The sequence below is a fragment of the Clytia hemisphaerica genome, unplaced genomic scaffold (genome assembly GCF_902728285.1).
Source record: "Clytia hemisphaerica strain Z4C2 unplaced genomic scaffold, Clytia hemisphaerica genome assembly, whole genome shotgun sequence".
NCBI lineage: Eukaryota > Metazoa > Cnidaria > Hydrozoa > Leptothecata > Clytiidae > Clytia > Clytia hemisphaerica.
Genome location: NW_027103392.1, coordinates 412244 through 428548, shown reverse-complemented (window position 1 = coordinate 428548; position 16305 = coordinate 412244). Strand labels below are relative to the sequence as shown.

Genomic DNA, 16305 nt, shown 5'->3' with positions numbered 1-16305 from the left:
CACTTACCCTATTTTTCCTAAAGGAAGAATACTAAAAGCACTCTGTGGGAGTCCAAATTTTACCCTATTTAGAAATTGCTTGATAGCAAGGCAACTCCCCATTTGATCCTTTTCTATTTTTTGAAATCGAATTCTTCAAATTAGTGGTTGATCGCCAAAGTTGTTATTTCTCTTTTTGCTGGTTTAAAAGAAAATTTTTTTGGATGTGGAAGTTGGTTTTTCATTTGATAACCAACCTCCGTCTACTTTGTTTGTTTTTTTGACCAGCTCTGGTTTCAATTATGAATAAATTGAAAGAGAAAATTGCAAAAGTTTTAGGCAAGATCATTTTCTTCCTTATTTATTTACGATGTTTTATATTGAAACAAACTAAATTGGTCTCTCGCGCAGTCATATCTCAAAAAAACTTTTAACAATTCGCTTTTTCAAGTGTTGTATTGAGTTTAAAGCCCGAAGGGCTAGAGTAGAATCTCTAACCTTTCTTAGGCAAGAAAAAGTGAAGCCACTTATTTCCCATCCAAAACGCACCTAGAACGCGCCGTAATCATGAGGACGGATTGTATCTAGCGGTTCCTTTGTTTTTAAGGACTAAATTTTTTGAAATCTAGCGATAGATTTTAGTTTCAATCCGGCGTTTGTGTATAAAACCACGTGCGGGCGTTCTGGATGGGAAATAAGTGGTTTCATTTCCCATCCAGGTGTCTCGAGTCTAGCCCTTCGGGCTTGGAAGTTAATGTTCTTGACATCAATTCTGGGATAACATTTTTTTCGTGGTCTACAAGCAGTCTATACACATGATCTCCTCTTTTTATCGAGTTGAATTAGCTAATGTTTACCAAGGGTAAGAAAGCACTATGCTTAAATGATGAATTGAGTTGATGATGTTTTCACCGTTGTGGTTGCTGTTTATTTGTGATATACAGCTAGCATTTGTTAACTGTGGTCTATAGGCGCAATCATAGTGTCCTCCCGGGTTATTACTTTTCTCGATCCCCCCTCTTTTTACCCCCACCATAATATAAAACTTTTTGGTTCCCACCTCTTTTTTTGCTTTCCACCAGTTACTTGACGATTTTGCGGTTCCCCCATATGGTTAACATAAAAATGCTTTAAATCAAGTTTTAAGTTTTGGAAAGCTTGAAAATAATAGCCTTAAAACTGCTTGAAAATGAATTATTCCCCCCATCAAATTTCAAATTTTTCATTTCCCCCTATACCTTAAAAAATTGGGCAAAATCAGAATCCCCCCTTTAAAAAGGGGAGGAAGACACTATGGTAATATAACTTTTTTGTTCTCTCTACTGCAGGTGCTGTTGAGAAATCATCGAAGCAGGGTGCAGACCACATCGCCAAAGCTAAATTATCACACATCAGGGAGAAGATGGAACAGCGATGTATCGAAAAATACGAAATTTTTGAAATGATAAGGTAGTCATAATTTACAAATTCATTTTTATTCATCAAGATTTAAGCATTTTCTCCATACTCAATGGTTTTTGTTTGTAAAGTTACCTTGTGTAAAGATATGAGGGCCTCAATTTGTGGCATTCTAGTCTTTTGCCTAAGGTAACTAAACATTTGGTTCGGTTCGAATCCCGCCTTTTCCGTTGTTCCGTTCAGTTCATAGATAGCTTAACAGGCTGGCCGTGGACCCTGCGATAACAATTGAAAACTGTTTGTAAGTCCTAGATTGCTGGGATATCCACTTAAAATATCGATTCTATTTATCCATCTTGATAAATGCTAAGAATGCTCAAAAACTAAACGTTCTCATCTTTAATTTGCAGCACAAGTGATCAATTACCCCCAGGCGACGGTTCTGAGAACATAAAAACTTACTTTCTTGAATAAATTTTATACTGCATACATTTTATACCTTTACTTCTGTTCATCATTGACAGGGACATGTTTCAGATTGGGGAGTCGAAAGACGCGCAATATGTAGACGCCGTCAAGCAAAATATTTTGGACGGCTCCTCAAAGTGGTTCGCCAAAATCGCGATTACAGGTACATTTTCTAGCACCCTAACGCAAACATCGCAGTTTCAACCATTTGCACGTCAATCATGCAAAATTACTCGAATCTGATTGGTTTAGAGGAGTGCGCCACTTTTTACCGCCGGAAAGATCGAAATTTGGTCAAAATCGGTCAAATTTGTCCCAATAACGGTCGCAAAATTAACAAAAATTTCCTTCTCCTTTTTAGTCCCGGTAAGGGTCGAAAGTCGGATGCACTCCCCCCCCCCCGTCAGCTCGCAACCCTAGTACGGGGGGTACTATTATTCCTTGAGTACTTGCAGTGTAGCATCGTTGAACGTTGGACAAAGTTTTAGCACTGTAATTTCTTATTTGAGGGTCGACTTTCATATAAACTTCGATTAAAGATGTCGGATATAGCTTGATGTATTTTTTAGTTCAGCACCTCTCTAAAGCTTTCTACAATCTTGGTCGAAATATATTGGGATTTTAGTGTATTTTAACGTTTTTCAGAATTCAGAATTCGGGCGAGTATTGCTATTTTAGTACTTCAGGGACTCTAGGCTATATTCCAAGTGCTATTGGATCAATTTTGAGCTTATAAGCCTGAGATCCTAAGGTCTTAAGTCCTAAGTCTCATAATAAAAATCAGAGCTAGTTTCCAACTGTAGTTTAACGCGCTTAAAAATCATTTGTGGTGTTTAAAATTTCGTAGGGAAACCCCTTTTGTCTCAAATATCTTTTCCAAAATGAAATCACCTTTCTCTTCTTTTTCTTGTTTAGTACTTAGTGCACAGAATCTGATTGCTAAAGACAAAGCTGGTAAGTTGAAATGACCTTCATCAAATTCTTCATTTTTTCATCTCATTATAAGATTATTATGATTATTAAGAATTATCTTACCCTCTATTTATGTGTTTATTGTACCGGGTTCACCAATAAAAATTATAGAGGTTTGTCGAGATATTGTGAGCTTCGGGATTTAAATTTTTTGTTCGTTTTTTTTAATCGTATAGAGGATGCTCTAATTTGAATTTTGAGCTATCATACATTAAATTTGAAAATGTAGTTTGAAAGTTATTTAAAAAAAACTGACTTTTTTTCCATGTTAGAATTTAAGATTCTTCTTGATTTCCCTTTAAAGAAACAATGTCCATCTAAGAACCCTAAATGTCAACATCACAACAAAACGAGAAAAATTGTTCTAGAGATTTTGGGACCGCGTGTAAAACGTTTGGCCGCGAACCAATCAAGTTCCATGTAAACTTAGGCTTGATTTTTAACCTCTTTTTTGTTTGTTCGCAGGGACGAGTGATCCGTACGTGACAGTGCAAGTCGGTAAAGTCAAGAAGCGAACCAAAACCATACAAAAGAACTTAAACCCTGTCTGGAATGAGATTTTCAATTTGTAAGAAGTTTTCTTAGATAGTGGAGCCGGCTGCCCATGGACCCCGTAAAAATAATCTAAAGGCTGTCTAAATGACCTAGACTATTTGGCTATCCACGTCTAATTTCGGGTTTAGTCTCCTTTATTTTGGTACGGTGCAAGAAGTTCCCGTAAGGACGATTGCGGGGCCGCACGGCGTTCTCAGGCGCTCAAATTCGCCTTAGTCAAACTCTACCGATGTGTTTCAATTCAAGCATTTATTCCCCCTCCCAAAAATATATCATTCTTCAAAGTATCCCTGTCACTACACAACAATAAAGTCTTGAGAATCCATCCACCTTTAGTTATATGAGGATGGTTTACCAGTATTGAATTTTCATACCTTATCGGGGAAAACTTCGTCGGGGAAAATTTTCGTCGGGGAAAACTTTCAAAAGATATTCGTCACTTGCTGGTAGTTGGTAAACGCATTAAGGCCGGAGAAAATTTTTGTCACTTGGCCGAAATTTCGTCACTTTTCCCCGACAAAGTTTTCCCCGATAAGGTAACTCCAAATTCCAAGAGATATCATTCAAGTCGAGTAATAGAGTGGCCAATTACACACTGTTCTCTCAGGGGAGAAAACATTTAAGACTTGACTATACAACTTGAGTTTTCTTTTAATTTCTTCCAATCAGCCAATGTCATAACTCATCCGATCGTATTAAAGTCCGCGTGTGGGACGAAGATTATGATTTGAAAGCGCGTGTCCGCCAGCGTGTAACGCGTGAACCTGATGAGTTCTTAGGTCAAACAATCATTGAAGTTCGAACACTCAGTGGAGAAATGGACGTATGGTATAATTTAGGTAAGGTTATTAGATCGAAATTAAACTTAGAATATGCCATAGTTTAAGACAAGATTTACCCAAGGAGCAAACGCGATGAGCGTAGTTTTTTCTGTTCTACATGTTGTCTTGGGTTATAGGTTAATATTCTTGATAAAAGTAAGCTCTGCGCCGATAACAAGGCTATTCTTCCCTGTTACTATGGTAACACGCACATGATTCCATAATGGTACCATTTCGCAAACCCCCTGTCATTTCCCACTATTTAAAGTGCTACCCTCTAAATACCCAATGGGTGGTGCCCATTAGAATTTCATGTAATTTCTACATTAAGATTAGATGTTCTATCCTTTCTGGTGCTATAACACTAGGTCACAGTGTGGATCTAGACCACACTGAAACGACCGCCTTCCATCACGCATCACGCTCGCGAAAGAGCGCGTGCACATTATTGACGCCTTCATGTCATCTCCAGTACATTTTAGATTATTCATTGAAAACAGATTACAATATAGACATTTTTCATGTCTCGATTATTCAACTCCGAATAAAAGACATTCAGGAAAAAAAAAGAGAAAAACCTGGGTAATCTAGTTAAAAAACCGAAAGTAAATGTCAGACAAAGTAATGAGCCAAGGCAAAAAGAGATTAGCGTACCACTATGAAAGAAACCGCCTCCGGCGGTCGATAAAGCCTTCACCATTTTAACATATGAAAAGCCTCAAAGTGAAAAAATTATAGTGGTTCTTTGCCCGAACCCAGACTTGTTCGGAAATAAATATTTCAAATTTTGTAAAAGATCATGTCCTCCAATAAGCCCCATATTCTACCACCTACAACCCTGAAATTTAAAGAGCGTCGTGCTACTCTTGTTAAGAAATATGCTAAACTCGAAACGATAAATAATATACAGAAGTCACAGGAGAATCAGTTTATTTTCCGACTTCCATTACCTCATCGTCATTTTATATCTTTCAGGGAAGCGAACAGACAAATCAGCAGTTTCTGGTGCAATAAGGCTGCATATCAGTATCGAAATTGAGGGCGAAGAAAAATTGGTCCCTTATCATACACAATATACTTGTCTACATGAAGTATGTACTTTTGTTAAAAATCAAAAAGGTCAAAGGTAGCCAGGTCACGAAGACTACATATTCCTTCACATTCTATTGGTGAAACTTTGAACTTTTTGGTTGATTTTTATGTTTGGGGGGGGGGGGTGTTTTCAAATCTCAAACAATTCTTGATCCTTGGAATTAATCAAAATTGATTTTTCTTTTATTTTTAGATTCTTTTCAACCATTTGTATGAGAAAAATGAGAATCAAGTCGTCATACCAAAAACATACGGGGTAAGTTCAAAAAATCAAAAAAAAACTTTGTCCCTGTGTCCCTTTGTCCCTGTATATCATTGGCTTAATGTTTATTGGTAGCGCCAGATAATATTACCGAGTTTATTATGTGTATTTTTCTGCGACGGAGACGGTAAGGTTCTAATTTGACTAGATCATGACCAACTGAGGACGACGGTAAATAAGCACTTTTACCGTCCTTGATTTTGTGGGCCAGAGGTGCGGTTTTTTCCAAATCACTTCAGTCACTTTACCGTCCTCAAAAGTTCAAAATTACATAAACTCGCGTAATGTAATATTCACCTAAAATTTTTAAAAACCATTCTATCTATCGTACGTTTTTGGACACAGAATATAAAACTTGTGAAGGGTGTTTTTCTTTCAAACATCAACCTCGTCAAGTCTTCTTCACTGGACTCAGATTATCAAAAAGCAAATTTCAACCAGAAGTGGACCCCAGGGTCTGATATTTGATTGGTTTTCTTAGGGTTTTCTTATTTTCCAGGACGATGCTTGGAAAGTATATTTCAATGAACCAGCTCTTGAAATTGTCAACGAGTTTGCGATTCGTTATGGAGTAGAGACTATCTACCAAGCTATGACGTAAGTCTCAAATGGAGAAATTCTCTTCTTTTTATAATTCTCTTGAAAACGGAATCTTTCTTGCCCTACTTGCCTTTCCTATAAATGTTCGTTAATAAAGTCGCCTTTTTCCGCTTTTCAAATTTTCTTTACGATTACGCTCTAACCTTCCTTTCACATTTCTTGGTAAAAAGCTCCATTTGCAACGTAAATTTTATTTCTCAAAGGTAGGAATTCGAAAACTCTTTTTATCATTCTTTTGAAAACGGAATCTTTCTTGCCCGATCGGAAAGTTTTTTTTTGACGTTTTTTCTTGAATAGCCGTTGAAACCGCCTTTGTTTCGCTCTCCCACGCTCTGACCTATCTTTCACATTTCTTGGTCAAAAGCTCTCCATTTTCAACGTAAATTTTAATTCTCTATTTTCTTATAGACACTTCTCTTGTTTGGCAGCACATTACAACGAAGCACACGTACCGGCTGTTATGAGTACTTTGTTAGCCAACATCAATGCTTTTTACGCTCATACAACAGCTACCAGTGCTTCTTCAGCTAAAACAAGATTCTCTGCATCAAACTTCGGCGTAAGTTTCGTTTTTCCCTCATAAGTAAGTAAATAAGTAATTTTGCGAACGCAGTCGAAGGCGACCCGAAGGCTCCCTTTTCGTATAGCTGTCTACCTGAAGGTAGGTGAGGGTGCAACTCCTTTCCCTGGATTTATCCACTTACCCTTGATCCGTCTCTTTAGTTGCTGAGCATCAAGCAGAGAGGCATCAAGTACTATATTGGGAATCTTTGGTATGACCCGGCTGGGGATTGAACCCACAACCTCGAGCACCGTAGCTGGATGCTCTACCTTCATGCTACGGTCGCTTTTCCCTCATAGATGAACCTGATGTATATAACATACATCTACGCTCCGAATTACTACAATTTTTGAAATGCAATTGCGTTTTGATCAAAGAATCTTTATGCCTGAAAAGAAAATTATGTCTACGTCCTATATCAGCAGTTTTCTCAGATCTAGGCTTATTTTATTAGAGAAATTCATTCATACTGACCTTATATTTTCGTGTTCCCTGGCCGAGACTAAACACTCCAAAATGTTACTTGATGTGTCTCGCCGCTTAATGCTTAGCATTTTAAGAGAAGGATGAAGGGTAAATGGAGCATTCCAGAGAGAAAGAGTGGCGCCCTCCCCTACCTTCGGGTAGATAGCTATCGAAAGAGGAGCCTTTGGATCGCCTCCGATTGCGGTCGCAGACTTACTTACTTACTATAAATTATAGAAATAAATTATGTCTTTAGACCATTGAATATGTTGGATTCTGGGTGTGGTTAAAATTTATCTCTGGGTGTATAGCCATTTAAAGAGGAGCATTCGGATCGCCTCCGACTGTGGTTGCAAACTTATCTACTCACTACTTATTTTGCGGACTTGTTGTGATAGATTCGATACTCTTAGTGTCTAGCTTGTTGTGCCATACGCCCGACCCCTTCAACACTGGAATCTCTGACATAGTAACTCCCAAGTCTACAATCAATGTGAAACCATCGAACACCCTCCAAATTGGCCTTTCCCTGCGTGTTGCGGTGCTGGAGCTAGTGTACATGACAACCCCTTAATGGGTAACCAGATCACACTTACTTAATTTTTGACTTATGATTTTTATGATTCTCTTTTAGAAAGCACGGTTCGAAAAGATTTTGAACCAACTTCATAACCAACTGAGAATCGATTTGTGTTCATACAGAGTAAGACAATATCAAATTATTCTCAGAACGTTTGGCCGGTTTTTTCAGCGTCTGAAGATACCGGTGCGATTAGAAACTTTCTAAAAGCGGCATTTTAAATCCCTTCTGTAATGGACGTTAACATAGGAAACTTTCTCTTTTTCTTTAATAAAACCTACCGTTTTTTGGGGTCTTAAAATAATAGGAAGTTAGTGAACTAGACTTTTAGGGAAACTAGCCCTACTCTCCCTACCCCCACCAAAAAAGGAACAATTTGCTTTATCGTTCAGCTCTGTTAAAATGACAACAAAAGTGATGCAAACCTTAAAGGAGGTTTAATTTAACATAAATGTCCCCGTTTCATATCAGACACATATTTCATATCAGGACAGTGTCTGCCTATTGTTATATTATGCTGATATAAGCAAAAAAATGTTTTTCTTTTCAACTTTTTTGACTAATCTTGCTCCACATCCGTGTCAATCCAATGTGGAAAAACTTGTGAATTAAAATTGATGAATATGCAAACGAAGAGTGACCTCTTATTTAAAAACGAAACCTTTAACTTTTTTTTCAGTCTCTGTTTCCAGCGTCGGATGAAGTTCGTCTGGCAGATCTCAAATCGACTGTTGACCTTTTAACCAGTATTACATTCTTTAGAATGAAGGTAAGTGAAAAGATCTAAAGCTCAGGTTTAAAGCTATTAGCCGTCATTTTAGATCTTGGTCTAAACTAGTCTGAATCGAAGACCTCTACAAAACCCTAGGTAGTATGGTAGTATAACCCCAAGAGCACGAATCCGTTAGTGGATGTCAGCAGCCTAGGTCTAAACAAGACTCACGATATCATTTTATTTAGACAAACTCTTTTGAGACTTTTAAGAAGGCTAATTTGTTCCGTCCCCTGTGTTATTGGATTCCTGGCTTTGAATATATATCTATTTATTGTTTTCTCTGGCAGGTTCAAGAATTCAGTGCTCCGCCACGCGCCGCTCACGTTGTCACAGAATGTGTCAAGGTAATTCTTTTTTGTCTCGAACTCATCTAAGAATATGGATCCTTCATCTATTGGGGATTTTGAATTTTGTTTTTTTATTATTGTCGATTTTGGCGAGACAAATTTAATTTATTGTTCTACAGGAAGGTCTACAGAAAAATATCGGTACACTTGACTCCCGCTAGTTCGAACTCAAAATTTTTTCAAATTGCAGAGAGATTCGAACTATAGAAAGTATATTAAGAGGGTTTCTCCTTGATGGAGACTGGGAATAGATTCGAACTATAGAAAGATTAAAACTATAGCAGGATTCGAATATTGGAAGTTCGAATATGCAAGAGTCTACTGTAATTATAAAGATCAATTTCTTAAAATATAGGGTCGGAGGACAAGACCTGAAGAAGTTTTCGACGTTTTGAAGTATTAGACCCTTTCATCTTTATCGATGAGCGACTTCCGTGCCATTTCCATTGTTATTTTTAAGTCATCTAAGTTCTGGGATGGATTTACACTTTTTCAATTTGTCCAGAAATGATCTGGGAAAAACTTATTCAGTTCATCCTCCAGCTTTACAAATTCAATATTTTTTTCGATGTTTAAAAAAAAAGCATAAGTTGGTCTGTGAAATTCTTTTTGTTGGATCATATAGAAATCATGTCAGGTTGCTTTTAGACTACAGTGTGGCAAAAAAGAATGAGCAATTTTAAAGCGAATTGACTGGAGTATAAATCCAGATTACAGATAAACATTTAACCTTTCCGTGTCATTTGTCGGATATATACGACATGCGAAAATTCAATTCCTTTGCCGCATGTCTGATGTATCCAACACGCACATTTTATTTATATTTGCCCATGACGGATATACCCGACATGCATTAAATTTCTCATAACCCCAAAATTAAAAATTTTCCATACAAGAGTCTTATCTATTGACCCAAGGAACAAATATGCCGAATTCCAACCAATTCCAACCATTTTGGCGCAAAATGCTGATCCCACGGCCCCGTAGTGCCAATATTTTTCGGAAAAAAAATAGGAAACCTGTGGAAATCTATTTTTGATTATAAATTTTCTCGGCAATAGAATTTTCATCTTTTTGAAAGCCTCGGCAAAAAGATCGAGGTGCTAAAATAAGGTATCGGCACGGAAAGGGTTAAGTAAAGATATTCGATCTTTATCTTTTTTAGAATTGCATCGAAGCCAACTTCAACTTTTTGTACAACAACTGCACTGTGCTTGGCAATGACCAAGAGAAGAATGATGACGCCACAGGGACTTCTTCTGTATCTCAAGATTTAGATTTTTGGGTGAAATTGATGGAGTTGGTTGTATGCGTGATCGAAGAAGACGGAGATGTCTACACTCACCATTTGAACCAGTAAGATCATCTTCTTTGATTGGGCTTTTCAAAAAATAGTCCGTGCCATCCCCCCCTTGTTTAGGATATCGGATATCGACTTCTGTTCAAAAGTGGATATCCAGGTGGCTAAATATCTTCAAGGGAGCGGATATCCAGGGGGTAAAGTGTCTTTTCAAGTAAAAAATACGATATCCAGGGGTAAGCATCTTTAGAAGAGAGGATATTCAGTGGGGTTAAGCATATTTTTAAGAGTGGATATCCAGGGGGTCTTTACTATTAAAGTAGGATATCCAGGGGGTTCGGTACTTCGAAAAATCAATATCCTCAACAGTGGGGATGAATTTTTTTTTCTGGAAAGCCCATTTATACCCCGTGATGACGTACCTTAACTAATAAACGGCGGGACAATTTAAAAGATGATGAAAGTTGTTTCTTGCACCTGAGAAAAGTGAAAAATAAATTTTCTTTCCGGACCTTTTTGCTTTAATTGCATCCCAAGCCTTAGGTTAAATTTGCTTAGCATTTTAATTATGTTAATTTATGTTCTTGTGCCCAAACTAATCAATCAAGGGGTGTTGAAGGGTAATTTATGTATAGCTGACGCTCTCTAATTTGATAATTTCAAGGGGAATTTGATTTTCATCGAATAAGGGAGGGTATCAAATAGTACAGCATCCTTTATGAGAGTTTCTTGTTGACGGTTATTTTCAATATTATCAAATAATTGAGCGTATCGAATAGTAGAACATCGAATTAGAGAGCGTCAGTTGTATATTTCAGACCATATTAATAGAGAGTATCGATTAATAGAGACTCGTCTATGAGAGTTTCTTGTTGGACGGTGACTTTCGAATTTATCAAATAATTGAGCGTATCGAATAGTAGAACATCGAATTAGAGAGCGTCAGTTGTATATTTCAGACCATTAATAGAGACTCGTCTATGAGAGTTTCTTGTTGACAGTTGACGGTGACTTTCAATATTGTTAAATAATTGAGCGTATCGAGTAGTAGAACAAGAGCATCAACTGTACGTAGTGAATAACAAAAGTTGTCTTTAGGCATAACTGAGAGTAATGATGAGCAAGTTTTCTTTCCAGATCTTTTTTGCTTTGATTGTATTGAAAAAACCCTCACAGGTTGCTTTGATTCCTAGCTTTATCAGTTTCCGTGAAATTTGGTGTGACCACCCCTGATATCATACCATATTGATGCTATCGTTTGCCGAAATTGACATTATCTAAAGAGCTTTTCCTTTGTGTCCTTCATGGACTTTATCAGCAGATCTGTTTTGCTTTTTTCATGCTTAATAAAACGAGAATTTGTATATTCAAATCATCTTTCTTTAAAGGTTCCCATCAGACTTAAATGTTGGTGAATTGAGCGCGTTTAGGATGTGGACGATGTTTGGTGAGGCGTTACAAGAGTTTCTTTCGGAGCACGAAAAATTGTTTTCATCTGAAGAAGAAAAAACGAACACGTGGAAGCGAACGGATTATATGAATCTCTACTTCAAGGTGAGTCTGAATAATCAAGGTTTGGTTCTATTCTATTTATTGGAAATTCAATGAGAAAATCCACTCCAAAACCATTCCATTAGGCTTCTGCTCATCCTCTAGCGAAAAAAGTTTCTTATAGGAAGTACATTTATAGAGGTCTGCGATTCAGACTACCATCCCATTGGACTTTCTGAGCTGAGAACAACAAAATTTCTACCGGGAAGCTATGATAGTGTATTTTAAAAATTTACAAACTCGAAATGTGAGTGGAATAATTTGGTATAAGAGGTTTTTAGGTTTTTTATGGAATTCTCTTGTTTTTTTCTGTAGTTATGCAAACTTTTTCGAACTTCTTGGATTATGCGGTTTTCTTGGTATTTTAAAGGACATTTCTCGAGTACTATATCCCCTTGTTCTACTATTGCTAAACGACCTAAATCTGATTATTTTTAGTATAAAAATATCTCACGGCTTTACCAATAGTTATTCAATGTGTCATAATATAAGTGTTTATTTAAGTGAACTGTTAATTTTTCATTCAGGTGAAAGGCCTGTTCAGTCAGCATGTTGAAGACGTTCCAGAATACAAAAATAAAATCCCTGAATACATCTAGTAAGTTTTCGAGTTGATTTATACACCATGTATAGTCACATGACAGTGACCGTAACATCAAGATAGAGTACCCAGCTACGGCATGCAAGGTTGTGGGCCCGACCCTCAACCAGGTCATACTAAAGGTGCCTCAATATGCTTGGTGATTTGCAAGTAAAGAAATGGGTCAAGAATATATATATATCCGAAAGGGCGTTGCACCCTTTTCTTTGGATAAACAGCTGAGAAAATAGGGCCTAACTTACTTAGGGAGCGTCTCCAAATATTGTTTCGTTTTTAAACGAAAATGAAACGAAAGTTTCGTTTATGTTTCGTTTAGCTTTCGTTTCGACTTCGTTTCGACTTCGTTTCGAATATATTCAGATAATGATGTCTGATTAACTTTAATTACTTAAGAAAAGAAGATAATTGAACTGAAAAAAGATACTATTTTGAAACGAATGGTGAAACGAAATAAATTTTTTTTCTGGATTTCATGTCATCCAAAACTTTTTAGAATTTTTAGCAATAGTCTCATTTTGTTACTACAACAATAGATAGTTCTTACTTCCTCAAAATGCGTAATATTTTTTCGATGTTTAAAGGGATTCAGTTTCTGAAGTTTCTTGCTTTCAAGCTTGACAAGTTTTCTAATATTTTTTGCCCTCGATTTAAGAATTCTTTTAAACCTGGTTCTGATAAAAAATAAAAATTATGGTATAAGGCTGCGAAGGTACTTTCCGACATAACAACCCGAAACACTTTGCAAATTACTTCAATATAATTCATATGGGAATACCGTAATTAATTACAACTGAGTTGGTAATTAATTACAAATTGAGTCGGTAACACCTTTAAGACCTGTTAAAATTGTTGCACTAATTATATCCCTGTTAGCCCCGAACAGTAAGAAAAACATATTTCTGAAAAAGTCTACATGATAAAATACGAAAGCAGACTTCAATTTGGATTGATCTTCAACCAAAACATTCTGTTGAAAATAAAGTTCAGTCATTAAGATATATTCCTAAAAAAGCCTGCATATGTGAAATTAAACGAGAACTCCCTATCCTATCCGTTTCACAAATTTTTAAGTGAGAAGTTTCTCTAAACGAAATGTAACGAAATAGAAAAAAACTCAGAGATAATATTAGATAATTATCTCTAAATTAGAACTAATTATGCATTTCGTTTGAGCTTCGTTTGAACTTCGTTTGAACTTCGTTTTAAATCGTTTCATGAAACAATTTGAAACGAAAAAATTGAAACAACATTTGGAGACGCTCCCTTATCAGTTGCCAATACGATAATAAAGTCAGGAGCTGTTTCTCCAGGAATTTTTTTGTTTTGTTTCTGTAAATGATTTTTTGGCATTTTTCCCCATATTAGAAGCTCACCAGTTAGCCTGTAGACGGCTAGTTGAGATTTGTGTATTCTCATTAAGAAGTTTTTTGGTCAAATTAAGAAATTTTTTGGTCACCCACTAATTCAAATATTTACTCACAAGAGCTATAGTCAACTAACTCTAATTCGAACTTTTTTCGAATCGATCGATAATTCGAACAAAAATATTGTTTCCCGTAGCTGGAAATTAGTATACAATACCTTCTGTAATTCGAATCTTTCTCTAATTCGAAGAAAATTCTTGATCGAATTAGAGAGAATCAACTATAGTTGCAACACTGGATTACACTTGTTATTTTTTTATAGTTGGTTTGAGCCGTTCATCATGTTATGGTTAGAAATGAATGATGAACAATCCATGGAATTCATGTACAACGCCATTGACAAAGACAAGAAAGAAGGGGTATGTTTTTGGTTGTATGTTTTTAACTTTTTGATAAGTGGAACTTGTTTTCTAAAAGTAGATCTTAGTGTTCATGAAAAATTGTCGATTTGTTATCTTTTTTCGTGGGTTAGTAGTTTTGCCTATAACGTCCGTTATATGGTCTCAAAAACTCTTGCCACGCCTTATTCTTAGCCCGCTCTCATAAAAGTCTTCGAATCCTTTTTTTTTTCTCGAACCAAATAAATGCGGTTGAACCCCCCTCCCAGATTAAAAATGTAACCAAGAATTTCATACAATGATCCAACCTCGTCCCCGTGTATTTCAGGCTTTTCTAGCATCAAAAAGCTGATAATACACAGGGAACGAGGTTGACAATGATCTTGCTCTTGTCCTTTTTTAGTTTGAGAAGAGCTCAGACGAATCTCGTTTCTCTTCGTCTGTCGTCGATATTTTCTGCTCCTTGACTGAGGTGAGATATTTCTCCAATACTTCTACAGTGGACTCTCCCTGATTCGATCTTCTATTATTCGAATCTCTCTGTAATTTAAATAGGTTGTACTTCTCGTTCGGGTTCGAATTAGCGAGAGTTAACACCTAACGAAGCCTACGAATAATAATCTCGCAGACTTTTAATATTTCATATACATATATTTAATACCCTTGCAATAGACAAAAATTTAGGTGAAATTCATTAGGAGTGGCAGAAATTGTATCCTAATTGTACAATTAAGTGAAAATCTGACGAAAACAAAAAGAAAAATTCACCCCTACAAGTGCAATTTTACAATATTCTTATTCTTCTTAGATTTCCAAAAATTTCGTTTTTTGCAACTTCCTTTACCCCCGCAGTTCACCTTTTTCTTCCGCCTACCTTTACAATGCACTTTTGAAAGCCTGAAAAACATTCTGTGGGTCGCTTAGCCTGAAGGTTCCACCGTAAGAGCTGCACTAAGAGACTGAACAACTTTGAAATGAATGCAAAATCGTCTAATTCTATCGCAACTTTTCGTTAAAAACGTATTTCACCTTCTCCTTTAGAGTTTAAACATCATCAAGAAGTTAGAAGTACCCGATCAAGCCATTGAAAGAAAATTCCTCGATCGTTTCTCACAGGTAAGAAGAAAACTATTTCCATCGTGTTTCTGATTTACATTCCACCATTATGCCTGGTCTCGGATAGTCTGTACACAGACCCGATATCTACTGCTAATTTCAAAATTCATTACCGTAGAGGTGGTCTGTTGGCATTGTCTTTTCTGATTTGAGATTTTTCAAACCCACCGATGCGATGGAGTGTTTGCGAGAGAGGTGAGACGTTGGGAGAAGTGTCGCTATTTATAAATCATACTTCATCGCAGAGGTCCCCGTTCGGGAATATCTTTATCAAACAAACCATGCCACAGAGTGTACTACAAGACGATAAACGCGATACTCTCTGGTACAGAGTAGCTCCGGAGAAGGGGAGGGGGCAGTCAGGCAAATTGATACCGAGTGCAAAAATGCACTGTAAAGGTCGACTTTTGATAAGTGTAAGGGTGGAAATTTCAGTAAATCCAGGAAAATTGAAAATTTTTTCCCGAAAGTTATGATATTTTTGCTCTAAGAGAGTTGAAAATTTAAAGAAAAGAAAAAAGATGCAATGCACCCCCCCCCCCCCCCCCCCCCCCCCCCCCCCACCCCCCCCCCCCCCCCCCCCCCCCCCCCCCCCCCCCCCCCCCCCCCCCCCCCCCCCCCCCCCCCCCCCCCCCCCCCGGTTGTCTGGTAGTGCAGACTTGATACAAACTCTATTTTGTTTACGCCAAGATAAGAAATAAGGTTTTATCTTTGGATTTTTTTTCAAACGTGGAAATTGTTCAGGTTGCAGGTGTACAGTATATGAAAAATTTGAATCGCAAACTTCTGCAAAACCGCTGGTAGTTAGAAGCACGAATCTGTTAGAGTATACTAGCATGCTAAAAGTTTCAATTGTTAATTGTAAGAGTCAAATGTATATAGACGACCAATTTTTCCATACTTGAACTAGTTGAGTTGAGTTAAGTCTCCATAACTCGATCAACTCGAATGCATTTTTTATTCCTCGTGCATATATGTGAAATTTAGAGACTTCGCTCTACTACAATTGATACCATAGCTAGACCATTGAGTTTGAAGCCCCGAAGGGGCTAGAGATAATTTAGGAATTTAGAAATTTAGTTTGAAAACACGCGGGTCA

General features: G+C 37.0%; 1 protein-coding gene across 2 annotated transcripts in view; it reads left to right on the top strand.

Annotated features, from left to right (window-relative positions):
* The window catches only part of LOC136824865 (protein unc-13 homolog B-like), a 90398-nt gene that overhangs the window by 32948 nt on the left and 41145 nt on the right, over positions 1-16305 (top strand). For both annotated transcript variants that reach the window (XM_067080848.1, XM_067080849.1), the window contains 18 exons: positions 1308-1428; positions 1902-2008; positions 2761-2799; positions 3283-3385; positions 4042-4211; positions 5169-5284; positions 5479-5541; positions 6047-6144; positions 6556-6706; positions 7809-7877; positions 8434-8523; positions 8817-8873; positions 10042-10232; positions 11565-11730; positions 12255-12325; positions 14015-14111; positions 14494-14562; positions 15132-15206. In XM_067080848.1, the coding sequence (XP_066936949.1) occupies positions 1308-1428; positions 1902-2008; positions 2761-2799; positions 3283-3385; positions 4042-4211; positions 5169-5284; positions 5479-5541; positions 6047-6144; positions 6556-6706; positions 7809-7877; positions 8434-8523; positions 8817-8873; positions 10042-10232; positions 11565-11730; positions 12255-12325; positions 14015-14111; positions 14494-14562; positions 15132-15206 (1853 nt within the window). The remainder of the gene's footprint in view (positions 1-1307; positions 1429-1901; positions 2009-2760; positions 2800-3282; positions 3386-4041; positions 4212-5168; positions 5285-5478; positions 5542-6046; positions 6145-6555; positions 6707-7808; positions 7878-8433; positions 8524-8816; positions 8874-10041; positions 10233-11564; positions 11731-12254; positions 12326-14014; positions 14112-14493; positions 14563-15131; positions 15207-16305) is intronic.